This window comes from Equus caballus, chromosome 11, assembly GCF_041296265.1.
Source record: "Equus caballus isolate H_3958 breed thoroughbred chromosome 11, TB-T2T, whole genome shotgun sequence".
Lineage (NCBI taxonomy): Eukaryota > Metazoa > Chordata > Mammalia > Perissodactyla > Equidae > Equus > Equus caballus.
In genome coordinates this window covers 585,581-609,944 of record NC_091694.1, presented here as the reverse complement: position 1 = coordinate 609,944, position 24,364 = coordinate 585,581, and the positions used below count along the sequence as shown (strand labels likewise).

At 47.0% G+C, this 24,364-nt stretch overlaps 1 protein-coding gene across 2 annotated transcripts; it reads right to left on the bottom strand.

Annotated features, from left to right (window-relative positions):
* Positions 1–1,244: 1,244 nt before the first annotated feature.
* Positions 1,245–22,884, bottom strand: WDR45B (WD repeat domain 45B). 2 transcript variants are annotated; one of them, XM_070226730.1, is made up of 11 exons: positions 22,609–22,860; positions 18,606–18,680; positions 13,309–13,410; positions 9,831–9,943; positions 9,253–9,340; positions 8,088–8,182; positions 5,458–5,648; positions 4,768–4,853; positions 3,666–3,767; positions 3,066–3,187; positions 1,245–2,688 (listed from the first exon to the last, which is right to left on the bottom strand). In XM_070226730.1, exons 4-11 carry the CDS (start codon positions 9,892–9,894, stop codon positions 2,582–2,584), a joined length of 855 nt encoding a protein of 284 aa, XP_070082831.1. In that variant the 5' UTR covers positions 9,895–9,943; positions 13,309–13,410; positions 18,606–18,680; positions 22,609–22,860; the 3' UTR covers positions 1,245–2,581. The 2 variants fall into 2 exon arrangements, with proteins under 2 accessions (XP_070082831.1, XP_023507469.1); XM_023651701.2 differs by lacking the exon at positions 9,831–9,943 and having other exon boundaries at positions 22,609–22,884.
* Positions 22,885–24,364: the final 1,480 nt, after the last annotated feature.

Here is a 24,364-nt window from a genome sequence, read left to right as displayed (position 1 = left end):
GGGCATAACTGGATGTTTACGTTGAGACTTCATGGAAAAATAAACCACTAGTGCTGTCCAACCCAGCCACCAAGCAGAGGCTTCTGGAAGCCCCTGGACAGAGACTTTTATGTCTGTGTTCCTGACCTCCATCTTCAGGGGCTGGCAGGACTCAACAAAGTGAGGAGCTGGAGAAGGCAGCAGCCCTGGCTTAGAGCAATCCCTTTTCTCTATGTAAGGCTTCAAATCAATGCTTATTAGTTTGAAAACAAAGTCTGCTGCTCGGTTCTAAATGAACCCATGGAAGGTTCGCCCGACAGCCTACTCACACCAGGGACACTGCTCACACAGACATCTTTCTGGGGTGGTAAATGGAGGTGATGAGCACAGGCCTGGGGAGGGTGGATAGTGATCTGCTGTCCATGAGCCTCCTCTGGGCATTTCCCAGATGAGACGTGGTACCTTCATTGTCCCCAGGAGGGGAAGCCCCGAGGGGACAAACGAGAGCCCTCATAGCACATCAGATGGGGCGGCTCTGCAGCTGACCCTGGAGGCTGCCTCCACTGCCACTGTAGCGCCCCTTGGTGGGGGCTCCCTCACCTGTGTTGTCACTTTACAAAGGAGGCAAGGCTATACCCCGAGGGGCGGAGTCAGGGCCTGCTCCCACACTGTGGACTCTAACAGGGTGTGCGGGAGCATTCCTGGGCTGTCCAGGATGGGTCTCTCTCAGGGGTAGTGAACAAGCCCCTGAATCTGCGCTGCGTTCCTCATCAATCCGAAGCTGTCTCTGTACTGAGACATCCACCTTCTTTATAGGCCTTTTCCCCTAGTTTAATGTATATTGGGATACACTAGAGGGATTGCATTTGGATAAAGTATAAACTAGTTATCATATAAATGTGAAGGATCGTTCCTACCCGCCTACTGAAAGTTAGAGCTAAAATGTCAGATGAGTCAACACATCAACGGGGCGGCCCCGACACCACACAGGTGTCGCCCCCAAAGTGAGCCCAGGCTCGCCCCCAGGGACAGCGGGCAGAGCTTGCCTGACGGACGAAACAATGCCTGAACATTCCTCTCATCACCTCTGCTCCACAGGCAGGAATCTGAAGGCCAGGCCAACACCTACATGTGCAGCAGGGCATCCTGCCGCCCGGACAGTGCAGGCACGCAGACACATGGGGTGTTCCGAGGCCTACAGTCCAACCGCTGTGAAAACTAGGGGTTTGGCTTTGTAACATACAATTCTTTTCCCTTGACAGGTGCAGAGTACAACAAAATTAGTCACTTTTATTTAAAAGAAACATTACAAATAAATGTGCAAAATTAAATTTCATGATTAAATACACATAAAAGTAACATGCATACTTTACATCGAAATCCACATACAAAGTTAGTTGATTACATGACAGTAAAAGAACTGGCAAAATGGAGAACTTGCTGCTGCAGATTTTAAATGTTTGCAACCTAAAATCAAAACCATAAAATTAAATTTCTTTAAAGGTAGTTTAAGAAAATTAAATATAAACTCAAGTAGTACTAAGAATAGAGAGCCCATAACCTATTTCAGTTACCAAATCTTAAAAACCGTGATGTGCCTTTCATTCTCGAAATGTTAGTGTGCAGCTATTCTTAGAAATGCTGGGGAGAGAAAAAGACGGAGAGATGGCAGGTGGAGCGGCAGGTGCCCGCTCCCGCCGAGAAACCAGGTGCTGCTCTGGAGGGACGGCGGACGCTTCCCTTCACATCCTGTAAGCTAAGTGACGCTTTCTTCTATGACGAGGTTTTCAAAGTTTGCGCGTTACTCTGTTCCCTACGTGTAACAGGGAAGCTTTTAACCGGAGTTTCACCAGGAGACCACAGGCGACGCCCAGAGCGCTCTGCTCACTGGGTGGCCTGGCATCAGCCTCAAATCCAACAGCTCCAACACAAAGACATGTGCACACACAACCAAACCACAGGTTTACCACAGGCACAGAGACGACCACGACACGGGGGTCACATGGGAAACACCCACCCTGTGTTCTGTAATACGCTGTCTTTTTCCTTCAGGTTCAGATGGGAGAAGGAATTCCTTTCTCATTTTCTAAGGCCAGCTGCTGGTATTATTCTATTTAAATCTGGTTATAATGTAAGAACTAACATTTACAGATTTATTCATTTCCCCATTATAGACTCAGTAAAAATGATGGACTCTGCTGCCAAAACCAAATTTCAATTTATCCATCCTTTTCTTAACCCAGTCCCTAAGTTTGTATGGAGCCCTCAACTGTAGGTGCGAGGATGCGGTGGAACCACTAACGCTGGCGTCACGGTTGAACTAAAGGTAACAAGCCAGCAGTCGGGCACGAGCTGCTCAGAGCCACTCAAGTGTCTGTAGTGCCCTGATGAGTATGCTTCTTTAGTACTGGAAATGGGAAGCCTTGCTTAGGAAAACAGACAACCACATATGGCTTTGAGACCAAGGTCCCCTAGACAGTCCCTCCAGCCTGTTACCCACAAGGCCCAAGGGCGCCGGCACCAGCCCCAGGAAGTTGAGGGGCACACTCAGCGCTTTTGGGGGTGATCGGCCGTGGGTGTTGATTGCACTCCTGGTGAAGAGTCACAGCTTGTCGTCGGTCATTTCTAGAAACTGCGCATAGACGTCCCGGATGCATTCCCCCTTGGGGTTGAAGAGGAATTTGTAGTAGCTGCCATCTGCACAAATCGCTGGGACAGAAGGAGACCCATTTTATTCAAGTGTCTCTTCCCAAAGTTAAAAGCAAGCAGCCCTCACCGAGCTGAGCTGAGCAGCAACTCAAAGCGATTGTGGGCGGCGAGGGGCTCACACATGTGGCCAAGAGTCCCAACTAATCTGGGAGTGTTGGCAACACGAAAAAATCCTCTTTGGTCATCAGTTCAAAAACCAAATGATCTGTCCCAACGATTTCCTGGGAAACCCTGGAGGGCAGGGAGCTGATAACATCACAAATGGCTGTGCAGACCCCGAGTGGGATGCACTGCACCCCCAGGAGAGAGAGAGGAAGGGGCAGCTGGTGGGGCTGGTGTGGTGCTGAGAGACATCCTGACTTGAAAGGACCACTTACCAATGACAGCATTTGGCTCCGTTCCAAAGGCACAAATGCATGGAGAGCCTGAGGGAACCTGAAACTTGGAAAAACTCCACTTGGAACTGAAGTATTTTGGAAGGAAGCTGGCTGATGCCAAACTATGAGGACAAGGAAGAAAAGGAAGGACGTTACATTCACCTAACAAAGTTAAAAAGACACTGCTCTCTTTCATACAGTCTTAGCCTTAATGATCTAACATCTGTTTTTGCTTTTAATTTTTTTATTTCTTACATGAAAAAACTAAGTCTTTGCAAATGGCTTTATAATAAAACCAGAAACCATTAGCACCTGAAGGGGCACAGGTTTCTACTGCCACTAAGTCAGTTTTCTAAACACAGGGACAGCCACTGGAGTTCAGGACCAAGTTCTCAAACATGGAAAGGTGCCTGGATCCTCATCAGACATTTTCTAAGAGTCAACAACAGGGGAGTAAAGATGTCACTGTTGTAGCATCAAATACTCTGTACTGATTTTCAAAGAATCAAATGAACGGCTGATGAGAGAGATCCCGACTGTGACTTAATTCTGAATTTGCCCACACTGAGATGACAGTCCTTTTAACTTTGGGAAACCTACCTAGACTGTTTATTCCTTTTTGGATCTTCGGCAGCAAAAATGTGCACTGTGCCATGGTCACTGGACACGCAGATGAGGGAAGCGTCCTGATTGAAGTTAATGCTGCCGAGAAAGCAGAAGCAACTCGGTTTTTGTGTGAATGCAGTAGAGCCCAGCTCCAACCACAGCAACAAGCCATGCGAGCTCACGCCTCAAACCCCGGCAGTCCCATATTCAAGACAGCAATTTTAAGAGCCACCCCCTCTTTAGACAGCCAACAGTGCTCACATGGAACCAGAGGTCTAAGGTGGACAGGACCCAGCGTTCTCAGCTGGGCCCCTCCTTGGGTGCACTGACAAGGCTGAGTGGCATGGAGAGCAACTCTGAAACCCCAGGGTCCCTGAGGCTACCCACTCAGGTGAGAAAAACGCCTCCTCCACAAGCCTGGCCCCTCGAGGCGCAGGCTACCCCTTTGGAGGTGGGCATCGCTGGTCTGGGGCAGGTACCTGCTCTGGCTGGAGAGGCCCTGAGAGCAGACAGACAGGAGAGCGTGCCGCTCACCACAGGGCCCACAGGCACATTCTCTAAATTCATACATTAATTACGTTTTTATCTCAGCCCCAAATGCTGCTCAACACCTGCAAAGACCACAGATGCAACGAATGAAATCCTGCCCAAGCTGGGGTCCAGCCACTTCAGTGCAACAGACACCAGGGGGTGTGGAACAATTATCGGAGAGGAAGTAGTTCAGTCTCTCAAAGGAGGCGGAAGGAATTACAGGTAAGCTGACAAGGTCTCTAGTATTTGCCCTAAAATACTACAGAAAACTATGCTGAAGGGATAGTGAAGACATGAAATAAAACTGTAAATACTGATAAATACTAAAGCAGAGTGATGGGTTAACAGCGGTTAATATAATATTCTTTCTACTTTTGTATATATTACCATAATAAAAAGTCAAAATTAGTAATAATAAAACGAGCTGAAACCCGACCCCTTAACAGCAGAGCAGCCTCCGCCCGCCTCACACTGGGGGTCATGACTCTCCCTTCCAATCACACAGCACCCATTTCCAGGCAGCCCAAAGCAATGGCCTTCTCTAGGGCGAAATGTTCACTCTTACCAATAAATATTAGCTGCTTGAGATCCTCTTCGTAGTTCCTGGATTAAATGCCCTGATGAAGTATCAAATATTCTTATAAGGGTCCCCTTTGAAAAACAGTGAAGTGTTTCATTATCAAAGATTCACAACTTTTTAATTAGTTTTTTGAAATGATTTATATTCAAAAACCCATTAGCCCATAAAATCCTTCCCCAACTCACCCTCATGATCTAAAACTCAACCTTTCCCTCTGTCCTACCTGAGGACAAGTTGGTGACTCTTTAGTCCAACAGCACTGGGCAGTGAGGGAGACCTGGGGCCCAGGTCCACGGGCATCGGCCTCCACTAAGCCCCTGCATCGGCTCCCTGGTGGAGCCCCAAGAGAACACAAGGCCCAGGCTGACCCGTTCCCTGAGTGATGTCAGTTCATTGTCTAGAGAAACAGCATCTTATTTATAACTCCCACAGCTAGATAGAGACGCTAAGACTGTAATTCAGCTGCCAAAAAGATGAGGCACGACCAAATAAAACGGCTTTTGGACCATCTATGTCAACCACAACTCATTTCCTGAGAGAAGTAGCCAAGAACCTGCGGGGAGTCAGAATCCTCAGGGAAGGACTGGTTTCCTGCAGAGGCCACGAGTCAGTCCTAAGGAGTGCGAGGGCAGCTATGGGAGCACACGACCTCAGTGAGGGGCGACACGCACTCACTTTTTCAGATGCCGTTGCAATTCTTGTTCCCTGCAGGTTGAGAGCAATGCAGCTCAGGACGCCCTCGTGGGCAGGAATGTCCACGGGTGGCTTCTCAGTGCTGGCCAGGTCCACAAGCTGCACATGGCCCGTATGTGTGCCCGGGAAGGCCAGGAGGGAGTTGTTACTATTGGGGCACAGGACACAGAGGCCTAAACAGAGACAGAGAAAACCCACCAAGGACTCAAAACCACCTTCAGAGCCTCTGCTGCCACACAACCAAAATCTGCTCTCTGCCCTCCAGTTCCCAAGAGAAAATAACAGGAATTATTCACGGGTTTCTATTTAAATCGGTCACAAGATCTTTTCATTGTAAAGGGTATCAGAGGGCCAAGCAAAGCTACCTCCCAGGAGACCATCTCATAATTGGAAACATTTACTGAACTTATTATTGAATAAACTTTATCAAATGTCTGTCTTTCGTCATGTCAGCCACTGACAATGCAAAATTGTAAAATCTAAAAACTACTCCATTAACAATAGCATAAAAAAACCAAAATATTTAGGAATAAATTTGACAATAGATGCATAAGACAGTGCGCCACTGCAAAGGAGAACCAGAACCCTGGCCGATGGAGCACGTGCTGTGATCACACGCTGGAATTCACATTCCTCTACCATCAGTGCAGTCACAACGAAAACCTCCAAAGGCTTTTGTTTAAGAAAGAGACACACCGACAATAAAGCTGAAAAGAAAGGCAGAGGTCTTAGACAGTCAAAAAAATTTCTTGTAAAAGAAAAACAAGATTGCAAGACTTATACTACCTAATTTCAAGAATTTTTTTAAAGCTCCAGAAATCAAGGCAGTATGGTATATAAGGACAGAAACACAGATCATTTACACTTATAGGATCAGAAAAAAAGTACCAAGGTAATTCAATGCAGAAAAAATAGTCTTTTTAACAAATGTTACTAGAAACTTGATATCTATATAGAAAAAAACAGATCTGCACCTTTGCCTCATGCCATATAAAAAAATTAACTTGAAATAGCTCAAAGACCTAACTTAGGATCAAAAGCTATTATTTGGGGCCGGCCCAGTGGTGTAGTGAAGTTCGCAAACTCAGCTTCAGCGGCCCAGGGTTAGCAGGTTCAGATCCTGGGCACGGACCTATGCACCACTCACTAAGCCATGCTGTGGTGCTGTCCCACATAGAAAACAGAGGAAGATTGGCACAGATGTTAGCTCAGGGCAAATCTTCCTCAAGCAAAAAGAGGAAGACTGGCAACAGATGTTAGCTCAGGGCCAATCTTCCTCACCAAAAAAACAAACAAACAAACAAAACACGCACTATTAAACTTCTGGAAGGAAACATAAAGAAAATCTGTTATGCAAAAAGCCACAGATTAACTGAAAATATCTGCAAAGTATGACAAAGGGCTTTATCTAGAATGTATAAAGAATTCTTACAACTCAATAATAAGATAAACAATTTTAAAATGGGTAAAAGAGTCACAGACACTGCACAAAAGAAGACATAGGAATGGCAATAAGCATATGAAAAGCTGCTTAACATGAGTGGTCCCCAGAGAAATGTAAACCAAAACCATAGGGAGATACTATGACCACAGCCACAATAACGTGTAAAGTTAGAAAGATGGACAGTACCAAGTGCTGACAAGGATATGCTGCAATGGGAACTCTCCTAAGTCACTGATTATGAGAATGCAATATAAGGCCACTTTGGAAAACACTTTGTTAGTATTTTATAAAGTTAAACATATAGTTACAACATGACCTAACAATTGTACTCCTCAGTATTTACTCAAGAGAAATGAAAAATATATGCATGCAGAGATTTATACGTGAACAGTCATAGCAGCTTCTATTTATAAGAGCCAGAAAAACTGGTGGGGATAGTAACTGTGGTATATCCAGACCATGGAATAGTACTCAGCAATAAAAAGGGGCAAAATGATAATATACACAAAAAACATGAAGGAATCTAAACAATACTAAGCTAAGAGAAAGACACCAAACACAGCAAAACGTGGTGGTGGGCGACTGCCCGAGGAAAGTTTTTTGGGTGATGGGACTGCTGTCTTGACTGTAGTGGTAGTTATACAACTGTTTACAGTAAATAAAATTTATTGAAATGAGTTTTATGTAAATTATACCAAAATAAAGCTGGGAGAAAAAGACAAAAATTTTAAAGAGAAATTAAGATGACATAATGAATCACAAAGTCAGCTACAAGCAATCCTCCCTCCAGAAGAAAAAGGGAAGGAAATGCCTCAGAACTTAAGGAAAACATGATTCTGGGGCCCACCACAGGGCTCCCGAATGGCTGACTTTGGAAGAGTCTGGTGAAAGCCTGCCCCCCGCGACTCTGATGAGAGGGCAGGTCTCAGGACAACTGCCCAGGAGGCCGGGCTGTGGACAGTCCACCCAAGAGGACGCAGAGCGAGCTAGGGAAGGGTGTGGAAGAAGAAAGCCCTGATGCGCCTCAGGACTCCGCTCCCCACGGACGCCGGCTGCTCAGATAAAGACCTGCCTGGAGGAGAAGGCACCCAGTGCAGATCTGCGTCCCTGTCTGGACTGGACACGAGGAAGCCAATTTCCATCGTCCCTCCTTCTCTGAATTTCTTACCTTTAGGATTATAGCAGGTTTCAAAGACGTGCAACTGATGGGGATTGTGTGTGAATGTAAACACCTTAATCATGGAGTCCAAAACCACCACAATTCTGTAAAGAAAAAAATACAATTCCTCTCTCCAAAAGTGAAACTCAAAACATTTTGTGATTTTTGTTATCATTTTGAAACTCAAACACTGCAACACCATACACAAAAGGATCATTTGTTCTTTAGCCAGGGCCCCTTGCAGCTGAGGTCTTTGGAGCAGGGCACTGATGGGCATGCTCCTCGCACCTGCGTAGAGGCCAGCTAACAGACCGTTCTGAGGTCTGAAGACACATTATCTTCAAATATTCCCTCTAGAGTAAGAGCCAAGTAGAACATATGGGGCAGAAATTCTATTTCTATATGCTTTCAGATATGTCTTGATCATTCAGAAATGTTGGGAAGTAGAAGATTCTTGATTTGGCTCCAATATTTGCATTATCAAAGGCCCCTAAATACTGACATTACTGGAAGGAACAAACCTACCTATGAACGGGGCACGACAGACCCCTTTTTACATTCACCTTGTTGACACCCTTTGTCCTCCTACAGCTGAGCAGAACATGTAAATCATACCAAATTAAAATCCAGATTAATAAAGCTTTGCTCTATCTTGCTCAACATACTGGGAAAAACTCCTATATTCTCTTAAACCCATGAAGGCAATGGCTGAGAGAAAACTGCTACTTTCAACAGGTGAGGTTCAATGACACCTTCTCACTACAGGAGGTTCTGAATTTTCCTTTACTTTTACATTCAAAATATGTATTGAAGCAGCATTTGGAAAAGCATGGACTAAGAGTGAGGCAATTCAAGGTCCAAAATTTGTGTCCTCGTCTGCACCTGCTGGATGGGGCCAGCTCTCTTGAAGGACTGAGAGCCAAGGGCCTGGTCCATGGCAGGCCCCTTTCATCCATGCCCACTGATTACTTGCCTCCAAGAGATCCTTGAAAGCCAGTAAAGTTCACCATCTTCCTTGTGGCACATAAATAATCCTTATGTCCTTTGGGTTATTAACTAGTTATCACATCTTAATACATCATTTTCCTAAACACTTTTCTTCCTTCTATACAGTATTTCAGCCACCTTCAGAGAAAGCAACTATTCCACTTTGAGAATCAGATATCGAACATACCTATCTCGCCGCAATTTGACTGCCTTGACTTCTGTAGAAAATTCTATTTCAATAACCGTCTTCTTTTTCAGGTCATCCCAGATCATCACTGAAATGTCAGAAAGGATTTATGAACACAATAATAGGCAGGCTACAGTGCTGCATCGTTAAGGCCACTTCTGAAGGAGTCCTGACCCCACAAACACCGGACCAGGTAGAGATGTTGCTCTCCCACTAGGAACCACGGTCCCCCTCCCTCCCAGGTCTCAGAACACCTCCAACTCACACCTTTCCTTCTCTGGCAGCCCAGAGCTCACTTGTTCCCTCCCCTTCCTCCTCTTCCAGCACTCACACGCCTGGTCAACACCGGAGGCAATCAATCTCTGTCTCTCTCTGAAACACACACGCATTCATGCATGCTCTAATCTCTCCTCTTTTCAGGCAAACTCCCTACCTCTCCTTCCTAGGTTTCACTTGACTGAGCCACAAGGCAAGCCTAACCATAGTTACTAAGTGTGAAAAAGGTTTCGGTTTTATTGTGGAATTAGATGGATAAAAACCAGGGCCAGGGACCTCAACCCCACCCTGACTGTTCTTACTCTTCCTGAAGCTCAGGAATGTCTTCTGTCGCGTTTTCTTGCTCACACTGCAATATTTTATCATGATGGATTAGTAGTCTGCATCCAAAGGGCTGAGATAATTGACAGATAACCTGTGAGGATGGGAATGGCGACCAGCACTGTGCTTGGGAAGAGGCACGGGGAGTGGGGTATCCACCCATTCCCATCCTCTCTACTAGGAAAGCCATCCATGGAGGGTGTGACGTGAGGGAACGTGAGTCTCCCTCACAGTCAGGTCAGGGGCAAGGTGACCAAGGAAGGGAGGGAAGGAATGTTTCCCTGCAAGTCCTGACACCATGACCAACACAAGTCCTGGAGGCCAGATTCAGGCCTAAGTCTTGACAGAATGGACTAAGGGACCTAAGTTTCAAATCAAGAGATAATTTAATACCAGCCTGCAAGAACTACCAAACTTATTAAGTAACATAAAATGTACTTACTATTGAAGAGGTTAATTAAAATCTATGACCATTCAAAAATGAAGCAATTTTATTCTTCTTACTCCTTTAAAATACCATCTTTGTTTGATAAATCTCTTCATTCAACAAACCTCTAAAGTTGGCTCCTCCTTAAATGCACTAAACACGATATTAAGTGGAAGAATCACTAGGTCAATAGAGTTTCTTATCGAAAATAATAACCTTCCAGAGCCAACATGTTCACAACCTCCGGGCAAAGGACACTCGTACTGCTGAACTTGTAAAGGGATTCGGAAGCGCACTTCCTCTGGCTCCACTGCCTCACACCAACAAGTCTAACGGAAAACAAATGTAAAACCAGACAGAATCCCAGAGGAGCCATGTCAAGGGGGTCACAAATCGGGTGAATTCCATTATCAGAAATTTCTGGAAAAGGCGTGATGAAGCAACAAAGGCAGCATCACAAATTCTTGTTCTCAAAAGAAAAGTGACCAGATGCGATGCTTGGGTAGAGAGAAAAATCCAAGGACCTAACCTGGATTGACCGTCAATTCCCCATTTGTAAAGGGGGGGAACTCCGCTGGCCTCCAAGGTCTTTGAGCTGCCTTCCTGCAGCGTGCCAGCAAGTTCAAATGTGCTATGCAGGATTCTGTGTGTCTGTCTTTTAATACAGCTCCTGATAGCAAAAGGTATACAGTCATGTGCCGTATAACCACATTTCGGTCAATGACAGGCCCTTATGATGGCAGTGGTCCCATAGTCCCATACAGCATTGGTGTAGAGCCTACACCACCTATGTTTGTGTAAGTACACCCTGTGATGTTCTCACAACGATGAAGTGCCTGATGACGCACTTCTCAGAACATGTCCCGGTCATTAAGTGATGCAAGACTATATTCAGTAATTCTAGAATTCTCCTTTGTCCTCTAAGCTCTTGACTAAATGAAAAGGGCTTTCTGCTCTGCCTGAACAGTCTCCATTAGAACTCAGCTGGTCTCACTGTGACAGCCTGTCTCCTCCAGTCTTATTTTATTCTGTTTTTCAGAAACCAAAGATGCCAGACTCTTTACAGTTCAACAGCAAGTATCTTTATTTGTAATTATTAAGAGTAAATTCATGAAGGAATTTTGACATTATGAAAAAAACATTTTTAATCTTACAAAAGCTTAAACAGACTAAATTCTTATTTTAAAATTGCCTTTAGCACTCTACAATAAGTAAATTTAAATTTTTCTCAAAATTTTATGTTAGAAAATTGCTTTCCTCTAACTCTATAAAATTTGAGACCCTTTCACTTGTTGGGATTTTCCTATGGAGAGTAAGATGTTACAGGTGAAGGAGACCCCAGAGATTATCCAGTCCGACTGTTCCCTTGGAAGAGCCTAGGGAGGCACTCTCCTAACAGTGCCATAGGTAGGGGCAAGGGAAGGCCAACACACCGGGCTCCTGATTCCCTTCCTCATCAATGATCAATAAAATTCTTCGTGACAAGACAAAAATTGATCCAGCAGTAGGACTTCTGCCCATCCCCAAAGACGCCAGGTAAAGTAATTCTTATTCCATTGCACAACCCGCCCCTGTTCTCTCTCCAAGCACAGCTGCTTCCATGTCACTTCTGGGTGGCCTCTTGCAGGACTCACAGCCACAGGTGCTGCTCATCTGGGCCATGCTGGCAATGACCCGGACAGCACCCTGGGCTTTCTGCTCTTCAGCCTGTGACAACAAGCTGGGGGGCTGTACACACCTGCTCGGCTGTTCAGGAGGGGTTGTCAGGGTGACCCCTCACCTGAGGGCAGTTCATAGAATCCATTAGGCTCCACTGAGAACTGTGAGCCTGGGCCCCAGGCGTGTCAAGGCTCATCTAGAACTCTGTGCCTTTCTTCGCTTTCCTGTCAGGCCTGGGCTACACCCCACTGCACCATCTCAAGCAGACCTCCAGCTCCTCTTCCTGCCCAGGGCACCCCCAGAACACGCCCCACCCTCGTCTTCACTCTTTATTGGGAGACTTTCATCACTACCCACCAAACTTTGAAAGAGCGCAGTCTCCAGCTTCTCTGCCACTACCCATCCTCTGTGGAACCTGTCACTTACCAGCGGGCTCCAACTCAACAGTCTTCCACGGCCGCCAGTGGTCACCCAGGTTAGCAGGCCCAGTGACTTTTCTCAGGCCTCATCCTCCTCCACCCATCTCCAGCTTTTGACTCTGATGACCACACTTGCTTCTCTCTCCCTACCCCGTCCTGTGAACAACAGCTCCCGTTTCTGCCTCCAACCTCTGGTGTCTCTTCACTCAGCCTTACACACTGCTTTAGACTAGAATGTTCCTAAAATCTGACAGCACTGCCTTCCTGACCACACCCTCACCTGGTCTTCAAGGCCCCCTGGATCTGTCTCCACCCACTACCCCAATCCACCTGCCACCCTTCTGCCATTCTATCCTCCTTTCCTGGGTTTCTTTCTCTTCCCCCAATATCTAGTTGGTAGGCATGAAGCACACAGCTGTGGTTGGTTAAGTTTTCTGTTTCTTCCTTACTTAAAAAGAACCAGATCTTTCACACTGCAATCTCTTTGAACACACACAGACTTACACACACATACCAAAAACAATATCCTTAAACCTAGGGCCAAGTTGGTTTTTTGTTCTACATGGCAACCAAAGTAGTGTTTCTGGAGGTCAACTGCTCTTTGTAAGAAAAGTAATCTCCCTATATCTTGCTTTAAAATGCACTCGTCACATCTGTGATGTCAACCCACAGGAGAATACCCAGAACAAAATGGGGTCCAGAGGCATGGCATGCGCCCACTTCCAAATTAACTGAAAAGCAGGCAACTATGTTGATGAGAACAAGTGACCCTTGTCAGGCGTTTCTTCTTCTGGGAACAGCAGAGACCAGATGCTCTCTTTGTGGATGCTTTAGTCCTTCAGACTTCACAGGACTACCAGGGAATGTCAAGTGTGGCCAAAGACACAAAGATATTCTAAAGTTCCAGACACTGCTACACATGAGGCATGAGTATTAAATGCACAAGAACTTTACCTTTGTTGGGAGGGTATTTCGGCTTTTTCCCACCACCAACTAAAGCTAAATAGTTGCAGCGAAATAACATTTCAACATGGCCAACTCCTCCTTCTAGAAATTCTGAAATGACATTAAAAAGAAGTTAGTATATATATTTTACAAGAAAAAAAGTGAAAACCTAACACTGAGCATGTGATATTTAATCACAATTTATATCTAACTACAGTCAGAAACCAGAATGGTGACCACCTAGGAAAAATAATTAGCTACAGGCTGCATCCTGTCATCATGAACTGTGCTTTCATGAATAAACGCTGAGCACAGAGCATCCTAAGAAGTTATGAAATACCTAAATTCATATTTTAAGATGTAGGTAGCAAAATCTAAAAAAGCATGCTAAATGCTTCATTGCAGAAGTCGAGCTTTTTATCGTCTTAAACACCTCTTCCACTGAAGTCTGAAATGCTCAAAAACGTTCATGAACTACATTGAGGGAAATGTCAGCCAATTTTCAGAGGTCCTCCACGACAGAAGGCAGGCAGTGGGAAGCCCAATGAGAAGTCTGGGGCTCAGAGAAGCAGACCTGGCTCTGGGGGGTTTATGCTGCAGAGCAGGACTGCCCCACCCAGCTTCCTCCATCCTTGCACTCTGGTCGGTAATGACTGTAGCTCCTGGGCACAGCAGAAGGCAAGTAAGGAGCCAAAACCTCTGCAAATTAGAAGGTAACCTAAGAATCGACTTCCACCTGTGCAGGCATAGCTGCACAAGATGACTGCAAAGTTCATCAGCTCGGTCTATAAGAAACTTAAAATGCAAGGCCTAGTAGAAACCCTAGAAAGGACTATATATTTAATATTATTCACAGTGAAGGGGCTGGCCCCGTGGCCGAGCGGTTAAGTTCGTGCGCTCCGCTGCAGGCAGCCCAGTGTTTCATTGGTTCGAATCCTGGGCGCGGACATGACACTGCTCATCAAACCACGCTGAGGCAGCGTCCCACATGCCACAACTAGAAGGACCCACAACAAAGAATATACAACTATGTGCCAGGGAGCTTTGGGGAGAAAAAGGAAAAAATAAAATCTTAAAAAAAAAAAATATTATTCACAGTGAGGACAGCTTTTCTTATAAACAATTTAATAGTCCTTTGACACACAAGCTACCTCAAAGTAATTCTGGCTTTAATAGGATGTGGCCACTGTCCAAACCCAAATGACTACAACGGTCCATTCCTTAAAGAGCACTCCTCTCGCGGCTAGGTGTGTGGATCAGATGCATAAAAGCCCAGGGCTTCTTTACCCCGCAGCAGAGGACACCACCTCCAGCAACTGAGGCCACTCCCTTGGTTCCCACAAACTCATTCACCACTCAGGAGGAAGATGAACTGCCAGTCCACATTTAGTCTTGGCCTTTAGACTCCTGAAGACATTAATGGACTGCAATAGACTAGAGCTCAGTGAAACTTCCAATAACCTGCTACTAAGTAATTGCTGACCACCCAATGGGGGAAAGGACAGTCTCTCCAATAAATGCTAATGGAAAACTGTACATCCACATGCAAAAGGATGAAGTTGGATCCTTAACTTACACCGTACGCAAAATTAACTCAAAATGGGTTAAAGACCTACACATAAGATCCAAAACTATGAAACTCCTAAAAGAAAACATAGGCAAAAAGCTTCATGACACTGGACATTGGTCATTGACATTGGACATGGCAATGATTTCCTGGATATAACATGAAAAGCACAGGCAACAAAAGCAAAAATAGACAAATAGAACTACATTAAACTCAAAAACTTTTGTACACTAAAGGACACAACCAACAGAAAGAAAAGGCAACTTAGAGAACAGGAGAAAATATTTGCAAATCATAAACCTGATAAAGGTTAATATTCAGAATATATAAAGAATTCCTACAACCCAACATTAACAACAACAACAAAATCAAATAACCCAATTAAAAAATGGGCGAAGGACTTGAACAGACATTTCTCTGAAGGCAATATACAAGTGTCCAACAAACATATGAAAAGATACTCAACACTTTCCACATCCTCATTAAACATTAGAGAAATGCAAATCAAAACCATGATAAGATATCACCTCACTCTCATTAGGATGGCCACTATCAAGAAAATCAGAAAATAACAAGTGTTGACAAGGACGTGGTCCTGTTGGTGCAGCTGCTACTGAAAACAGTATTTTGGTGGTTCCTCAAGAAATCAAAAATAGAATTACCACATGATCCACTAATCCCATTTCTTGGTTTATATTCAAAAGAAGTGAAAGCAAGATCCCCAAGAGATATTTTCACACCCACATTTATAGCAGCAGTATTCACAATAGCCAAGAGGTAGAACGAACACAAACCTCTATTGAGGGATGAATAAAATGTAGTCTACCCATATAATGGAATATTCAGCCTCAAAAAGGATGGAAATTCTGACACATGGTACAACATGGATGAACTAGGAGGACATTCTGCTAAGGGAAATAAGTCAGGCACAAAAGGACAAACTCCGTATGATTCCACTTACATGAGGTCCCTAAAGTTGTCAAATTCATAGAGACAGAAAGTAAGATGGTGGATGCCATGGGCTGGGAGGCTGGGAATGGGGAGCTAGTGTTTAATGGGGACAGAGTTTCCGTTTGGGAAGATGAACAGAGTTCTGGAGGTCTGTTCAACAACGGGAATACGTTTAACACTACTGAACTCTACACTTTAAAACGGCCGGGAAATTTCACGTTATTTTCTTTTTATCACAAAAAAGCACAAACAACAACAACATCTTTACAACCACTTTAGGAGGTAGGCAGTTGTCCTCATTTTACACATAAAGAAAGTGAGACAGGGGCCGGCCCCATGGCTGAGTGGTTGGTTACACGCTCCACTTTGGCGGCCCAGGGTCTCATCGGTTCAGATCCCGGGTGCAGACATAGCGCCGCTCGTCAGGCCATGCTGGGGCAGCACCCCACATGCCGCAACTGGAAGGACCCACAACTAAAATACTCAACTACGTGCTAGGTGAATTTGGGGAGAAAAAGCAAAAAAAAAAGAAAAAGAAACCGAGATCAAGAGAAGGTGAGGAATTCACCCAAGACAGGCTGCACTATGCAAGTCCAGGCCTCTCCCTGGAGCAGAGCAATGCTTCTCTGACCACTGAGAAAACCCACTCCAGCCGTGCATCAGATGAAGGACCTACAACACCCTAGAGGCAGGTGGGAGAAAGCTGCTCAGGGATCCTCAAGACAGCTTCCTGGCACTACCAGCTTCCAGTCCCTGCCAGCGGTGGGCGCGCCTGGGAGAGGCACTCCTGCTCATGGCCAATCATGCGGTCTCCTTACTCAGTGCCACAGTCCCAGGAGACAAGGCCGAGAGCCCAGATCTGGAATGACTGCTGCAATGCAGGCAAACCGCCTTCCTCATTTAGGAAAGCAAACCACGAAGATAAAAAAGGAACAAGGTCAAGTCTTCCGCCTGTTTTCTATGGTTGAGTTGTAAGTTGCCAGAAATGTAATAGCAGATGAACCTACAAGCACATGTGGGTGAATTTCTTACAATGCATCACCAAAAAGCATTGCACCAAATTCACTACCCGCTAAACTCAAGGACAGCCTGCCTCAGACAGTGCAGCCCAGCAGCACGAGTGAACAACACGTGCACTACAGCAGAATGATGGCAAACCTTTCTGGAATTTAGGAGTGTTAGATGCTTCTTGTCTAACTTATTTTTATAAGAAATCCTGAATTTATTGTAAACATTTCATTAATTAGGAAGCAGTTGTTAATACGCTAATGATTCAACTTTGAAACTAATATCTACAATTCCTCTCTAAGTTTCTGGGTCAACTTAAGTACAAAGCATCCTGAAATTTACAAGTCAAGCTGTTTCAAAATACTTTGTAACTTTCCTAAGTATGTATAAAGTAGAGTTGTCTTAATTCACTATGCAACCAAAACAAACAGAAGCCAGATGCCCGGAAGACTGATGGGAGATTCCCACCATGCCTGTGACACTCACTGATCCCACTGACTCACGTTAGAGTAACACTGCTGCTACCGCTGTAACAAACCAGGAGGCACAAGCTGACAGAGCACTTAACGTGGGCCAGGCGCTGCGTTCTACACATCCACTCATCTTTACAACCACCTTGGGAGGTAAGCAGTTGTCCTCCTTTACACATAAAGAAACTGAGACCAAGGGAAGGTGAGGAAGTTCCCCAAGGTTACACAGCAACTTGGTAAGGGGCAGAGCCAGGATTCAGGTCTAGAATCTCAGCCCTTAACCACCAGGCTATGCTTTATTTCTCTAATAAATGAAAGTTGCAGAGCTCATCTTACAAAATCAACTCCAGATATAAAGCAACACTGACTGCTTTAGATACCAGGGTTATGAGGAAGATTTCACTTGTCAAAGGGGTTCCACTGCCACACGAGTTGTTAAAATGGAAGGGGGATGTTTGGTGGAGCACCAGAATGCGCAACTTCCTCTTACAGATGAGAAACAGCTCAAGCATCAGAAATTGTAACTTGCACATTGAATAAAAACGAAAACCACAACTGCAGGAAGAAAAAGGATGTTGTTCATTTTCTGTAATTTATCCGAGATTTGTTCATCTGTTGGCAGTGCTTGATTCTCCCAGCAGGTAAGGACTGGGAGACAACAAAAGCTTAAGAAAAATATGTAGGAGGAAAAAACAAATTGAAAAAAAAATTCTACCTGTAAATTTAGTATTTTTCTCCTGTCAAATGGGAAAAGGACCACTGTTATTATCAATAAAATTCCTGATTCCAGCTTTTGAAAACTTGTATCCCATGAAAACATAATTTAAGACACTGAAATAAGTAAACAGAAGCAACTATAATTTATTGTTACAAATAATATTTTCTAAGTGTTGGTCATTTACCAAGAGTTAAGAGTCCCATATGCTGCAGTTTAATCCATCATTTGAATTCTCTACAATTTACACTCAACAGGAAGAGTGACAACGGCTTGCATCAACTACACCTTTTTCTTCCTGTACAGCTAGCAAGGACTGAAGACGGGAAAAGACATGAGTTGTTCCAAAGTTGATAATTCACTGGCGAAATCAGAGGCAGGGCGACGCCCGCTGAGTCAGCACTTATCCCCGCACAGAGCCCAGAACCCGAGAAGCTCGGCGAAAGGAAGACGGCGCCATCCAAGTTGACGGAGGGCCACTAACCCCATTTACTTCTCACAACCAGCCGTCCCACCCCCGCTACCTGCAAGATAAAATTTAGACTCTTTGAGGGCTGGAAAGGGGAGAAATTATAAAATGTCAGTTACCCCTTACCTTGTTTCTCTTTTTCTTTTAGTGGATCAGTGTTATAGACTCGGAATCCATTTTCCATCCCACAGGCAAAACATCCTAAAGTGTGAGAGAAACACATTAATCACCTTGCTGGGGTCTCCATTAAGGACCCCAGACCTGGAGCTGCAAAAGGAAAGAAAGGGGTCTGGAGAAAGTGGCCTCTCCTAAGAACTCTTGGGGACGCTCAGGCCCCACAGACATTGTCTGCACACGCCACAACTACTCTTCTCACAGACTGTTATTAAATGATGTACACGTCCTAGCACATTCTCGGTCTGACATTTAACATGCAAAGGAGTCTCTGGAGTTACTCACTCCAACCTCCCACTTCAGGACCCTTCTCTGGTGTTCCTGAGGACCAGGCTCCACCTGAACTCTTCATTCCAGGAGGAGGGGCTCACCGGCTACCTCCACAAGCCACTCTGGCACTGCACATTTCCCTCAACACCGGCCTCTCGTAATGCTCACCACATAATGGCCTGCCTGTTCCAAACACATCTCTCGAGCACCGTGTGTCAGGTGCCAAGTCCCAGGGAGGCAACGATGAACAAGAAAGCCCATGTCTCTTGGAGAACAGCCACAATCCCAGCAGGTGCTGACACTCTGGCTTGGGGAAAGAGAGCAAAGGGCTGCCCCAGGATAGTCTTTTAGATGGCAGCTCTGAGGTCTCCCGTGACCTCAACTCTCTCCTGTAAATAATCCTAACTCCCTAAACCCTTGTCATGGCCACCAGTGACCCGGGTCACCATCTCCAAGTCACACAGCAGGTTGTTAACGGTCCAGTTAAGGGAACTGTCAGGAGCTGAAGGAAGCACTCAAGTTTGAAGATGATCCTATGACCTGGACTCCATTTGCCTTAAGTGCAACCCAAGACCACATTAACCTCCCTAAACGCTACCATGTCTGACTGTTGGCTCATGTGGCTGGAAGGACAAAAGCCAAACTCTCCAATTCTTTTTCACAAGACACGCTGCAAAGCCTGGTCCCTCACAGCAAGCGCACAACTAGTCTGCATGACAATCTTACTGATTTCCAGCTTTGGAACCAATTATTCTGCTCTACCAGCCACCCTTCCAAAGGTGAAAAGTGTGCTTCTATTTTTTGTCCAAGTTACTTAAAAACTGCAGAACACGACAGATTCAAGGACCCATGACACTTACCCAGCGAGCTGGAGACTGTGTTCTGCAATCAACTTTCAGGCTCTGAAATGCACTTTATCTTAGCCTGGAGTCTGAAATACACTCGAAAGTGCCACATTGCTTATTATCTCATAACTTATTCTGGTTTGCAACTCCCTCTTTGTGTTACTGGAATCATGTAATCTGGACACAGATATCAGAGTTTTGTTTCTCAGAAGATACAGACACAATACAGTAGCTGAATCTTTTTCCTTCCTCTGTCAACTATTACATCTTTCCTGAATTTTAAGCCTGCACCTACCTTATTTGTCTTCACCAGAACACATATATTTCGGACAGACATATAAAAATATACAATCTTTATAAATACACAAGAGAAAAGCAGACCCCAATAGAAAACTTAGCAGAAGACTTGGACATTTCGTAAAAGAGAATATCTAAATGGCTAGTAAACATACAAAATAGGGAAGTGCAAATACAATCTCAAATACAACACAAGGAGATCTACACACTTCCCCGAATGGCCAAAATGATGGAAAATACCAAGTGTGAGGTGGGGCAGGGCACAGTAACTGCTGGTGGAGGGCAAACTGGTACAACCATTTCGGAAAACTGTTTGCACTATCTACTACAGCTGTCAAGTCCACTCCGAGGTACACGTGCCTTGCAGAAACGACAACGCACGTTCACCAGAAGACATCTATTAGAATGCTTGTGGTAGCACTATTATACTCGTGATAGACAAAAAGGGGGAACCTACCCAAATGCCCACCAGTGGTAGAATGGATAAAAGAATTTGATACATGCACACAAAATAACACTATACATCAATGAGAATCATCTGTACTCAACACGGAAAAAAATCTCAAAGACATTATGTTGAATAAAAAAGCCAGAAACAAAAAGAAAGTGCAAAGACAGGCAAAACTCATCTCTGCTGTCAGAAGTTACACTGTGGGGCCGGGCCCGTGGCCGAGGGGTTGAGTTCACCCACTCTGCTTCGGTGGCCCAGGGTTTCCCCAGTTCATAGCCTGGGTGCCAACATGGCACCACTCATCAAGCCACACTGAGGCGGTGGCCCACATTGCAGAGCCAGAGGGACCTAAAACTAGAAGATACAACTACGTACTGGGGGGCTCTGGGGAGAAGAAAAAAAAAGAATGGCAACAGATGTTAGATCAGGTGCCAATCTTAAAAAAAATAACAATAATAATAATAATAATTTCTGGGTCCGCCTGGTGGCGCAGCAGTTAAGTGCCCATGTTCCGCTTCGGAGGCCTGGGGTTCCCCGGTTCAGATCCCGGGTGTGGATATGGCACGGCTTGTCAAGCCATTCTGTGGCAGGCGTCCCACATAGAAAGTAGCGGAAGATGGGCACAGATGTCAGCTCAGGGCCAGTCTTCCTCAGCAAAAACAGGAGGATTAGCAGCAGATGTTAGGTCAGGGCTGATCTTCCTCCAAAAAAAATAATAATAATAATTTCTAAGCCTAAAGTTGCAATGAGAGTGTTAAAAGCGCCGAGAGTAAAAATTAAAAATCAGTATAAGTAAAAGCAAAATGTAATCAACTCAGCATCTGGCATAAATTTATATCACAGGAAATTAACCTAAAGGTAACCACAAGCTTAAGTAAACAAGCATTTTTTTTCCCCGAAAACACTGTAAGCTTTACTCAAAATTTGTTACAATGAAACAAGCTAGTTTTACAAAAGCGCATTTTTCAGACAACTGAAATACATCCCTTTAAAAGCCGAAGCTGTCTTTTTAAAACAATCTTCGATGAAACCTTTATAAAAATATTATAAACTTTACCGCTTTCTTAAATAATTAGCATCGTTATGAGCCTCAATTATTATACTGAAGCTTAACACAAAGATTCCTCATTTCGTGTTAAGGCAGGTATATAAAAATGACGTCCTTGCATTAAATGGGTTCAATCTTTCTGCTTTCACAGACGCGAAAGTCACCGCAGGAGTTTTTACAGTTCTCTCCCCTCCATCACTATCAGCCGGCCAACTCTTCACTGAAAGCACGTTTCTTAAGGAGTTGTCACAACCCTATTAAGTCCTTAAAGAGTTCTCACATATTACCAGAACCTCTTAAAAACCCCACCAGCCCTCCTCCAGTAATCGGAACCCAAGCGCTCAGCCACACACTGCCCGATGTCCTACATCGCGCCCCCAACGCACACCTCCCGGATCCTAAGCGCGTTCCTCCGCAATCCCCGCGGCGCGAGCGAACCCACACCGCCTGCGGTCCCCGGCCGCGGCCGCCACCCCTTCCAGCCTTCCCGGTGTGCCCGCCGCCGCCTCCGGGAGCCCTCCACGGCCCCGAAGGCCCGAGAGCCCGCCGCGCGCAATGGGCGAGAACCTCCGGCTGTCTCGGGCTCGCGCAGGTTCCACCGTCCCCGCCGTGCCCCTCGGTGACACCGACTCGACCCCGCAGGCCGGCCGGCGCGCCAGGCCGCCCTCCTCGCCCCGCGGGCCCCGCGGCGCCGACCCTCAGGAACGGGCCGCGCAGGCGCCGCGCAGGGCTCTCGGCAGCCGGCCTGGGAGCCGCCGCGCGCCTCGGCCCGCCCGCAGGCCCTCCGGCACGGGCAGGGCGGCTCCAGCCCGCGGCGCCCGAGCCCCGGCCGCGCCTCCGCCGGAGAGGCTCCGACCCCACCGAACAAAGGCGGCTTCCGGTGAGACCGACGCGGGGCGCCGACGCGGGCCCGGCGATAACGGCCGGGCGCGCAGGAGCGGGGCTCCGCGGGACCGCCCGCCGTCTGTCCGCGTGAGGGCCGGAGGGACCGGGCCCGCCCCGGGGGAGGCGGCCGGGCCGGGGGCCGCGGCGGGGCGCCCTCACCGTGGTCCTGGTTGAAGCCGGCGTAGAGCAGCCCGTTGCCGTGGGGGTTGCACGGCAGGAGGTTCATGGCGCCGCCGCCTCTCAGCGCCTCATGCCGCTCGGGAGGCCGGGGCTGGGGTCCCGTCAGGCCGGCGCGGAGGCCGCCGCGGCCGGAAGCGACGAGCGGCCGTGCGTGCGCGCGCAGCCAGGGCGCTGCGGAGCGCCGGGCGCATCCACCCGCGGACGGCCAGGGCGGGGAGCGAGCGCCGAGAGCGTCACGTGCGCGGAGGTGGGCCCGGGTCTACGGGGGGCGTGGCCGCGTCCCGGGGAGGGCGGACCTGAGGAGGGCGTGTCCGCGCCCGGGGCGGGGCCTGGCCGGAGGGGGCGGGGCCTGAGCGGGGGAGGGCGGGGCGCGTCTGGGGTCGGGGACCGCCTGCGAGGGGCGGAGCTGAGCCTGAGGACGACCACCCTCGGGAGGGGAGGGGATTCAAAGAGGCCGCCGAGCCTGGAGCCCCTCATGAGCAGGCAGGGCCCAGAGCCGCCCCCGACTCCAAGAAATCATATAAATTTAGGTAAGTGTAAGAGAGTTTTCTTGTTTTAAATCGATTAGAAAGATAAATGAAAATGGTAATGCCTTACGGGGTTTTTAACACATATAGAAGTAAAATGTACACAAAAACAGCCAAATGTATACAAGTCAGCAAACAGAAGTATATGAAAGTATAGAAGCTTCTCCATTCAGAACCACCCCCATGACACAGGATCCCCCAGAATGCAGAATCCCCTGGGACACACAGAACCCCCAGGGCACTGAGCACCCTCAGGACACACAGAGCCCCCTGGGACACACAGGACCTGGCCCATGGTCCTGCTCTAATCTAACATGAGCAGCCATGGAGGCAGGAGCAGCCGGCCTTGGGGGTCTCCTGCCCAGAGAGCCCTCTGCTCTCCCGCCTCACTCTCCCGTCTCCTATCTCTCCCTCCTACCTGGACACCTGCATTCCAGGAAGCACCCCCTTCCCACCCGCCTGCTGCCCTTCCATCTGCACACTTGGGCTGCTGGTCCACCCTCCAGGGCAGAGACCTTTCCAGTGTGTGGTCGGTGTCTGCCGGAGCAGCTCTCCCTCTGTGCCGCAGATGGTGCCTCCAGTTTGTTGAATAACTGGGTTCCTCATATATAGGGGTAATGCAGGCTGGCCCGGCTTGGGGAGCTGGACAGGCAGCCGGCCCACGGTTTGGGATAGGGGCCAGGATCTAATGGCAGACCTGGGGCTCCTCACCGCAGCCCACGCACTCAGAAAGAACCCTGTTGCCAGAGGGTCTTGCTTTCGTTTGTCTGGTCATTACTGTGGAGCAAGAGTGTGCAGGTACCCATGGTGACCTCACTGACACGGGCCCTCAGGGAAGTGGAGAGACTCAGCATTTCCTTGATTTCCCTGAGGGCCACCTTTCGGGCCAACTTCAGTTCTCACCTCACTCGAAGTCCTTCTTTGGCTGCAATAGGCTGGGGGCACCAGTAAGGACATCCCCTCACCACAACCATCGCATCCTGACCGGGAAGCTCAAAGCTGCATCACCCACCGGAGTGGATTGAATGGTGGCCCCCAAAAGATGTGTCCACCCAGAACCTGTGAATGTGACCTTTCTTGGAGATTCTTTGCAGATGTAATTAAGTATCCCGAGATGAGATCATCCTGGATTTAGGGTGGGCCTTAAATCCATGACAAATGTCCTCCTTAGAAGAGAAGGGGGAAAACTGGGGAGGACAGCCATGTAA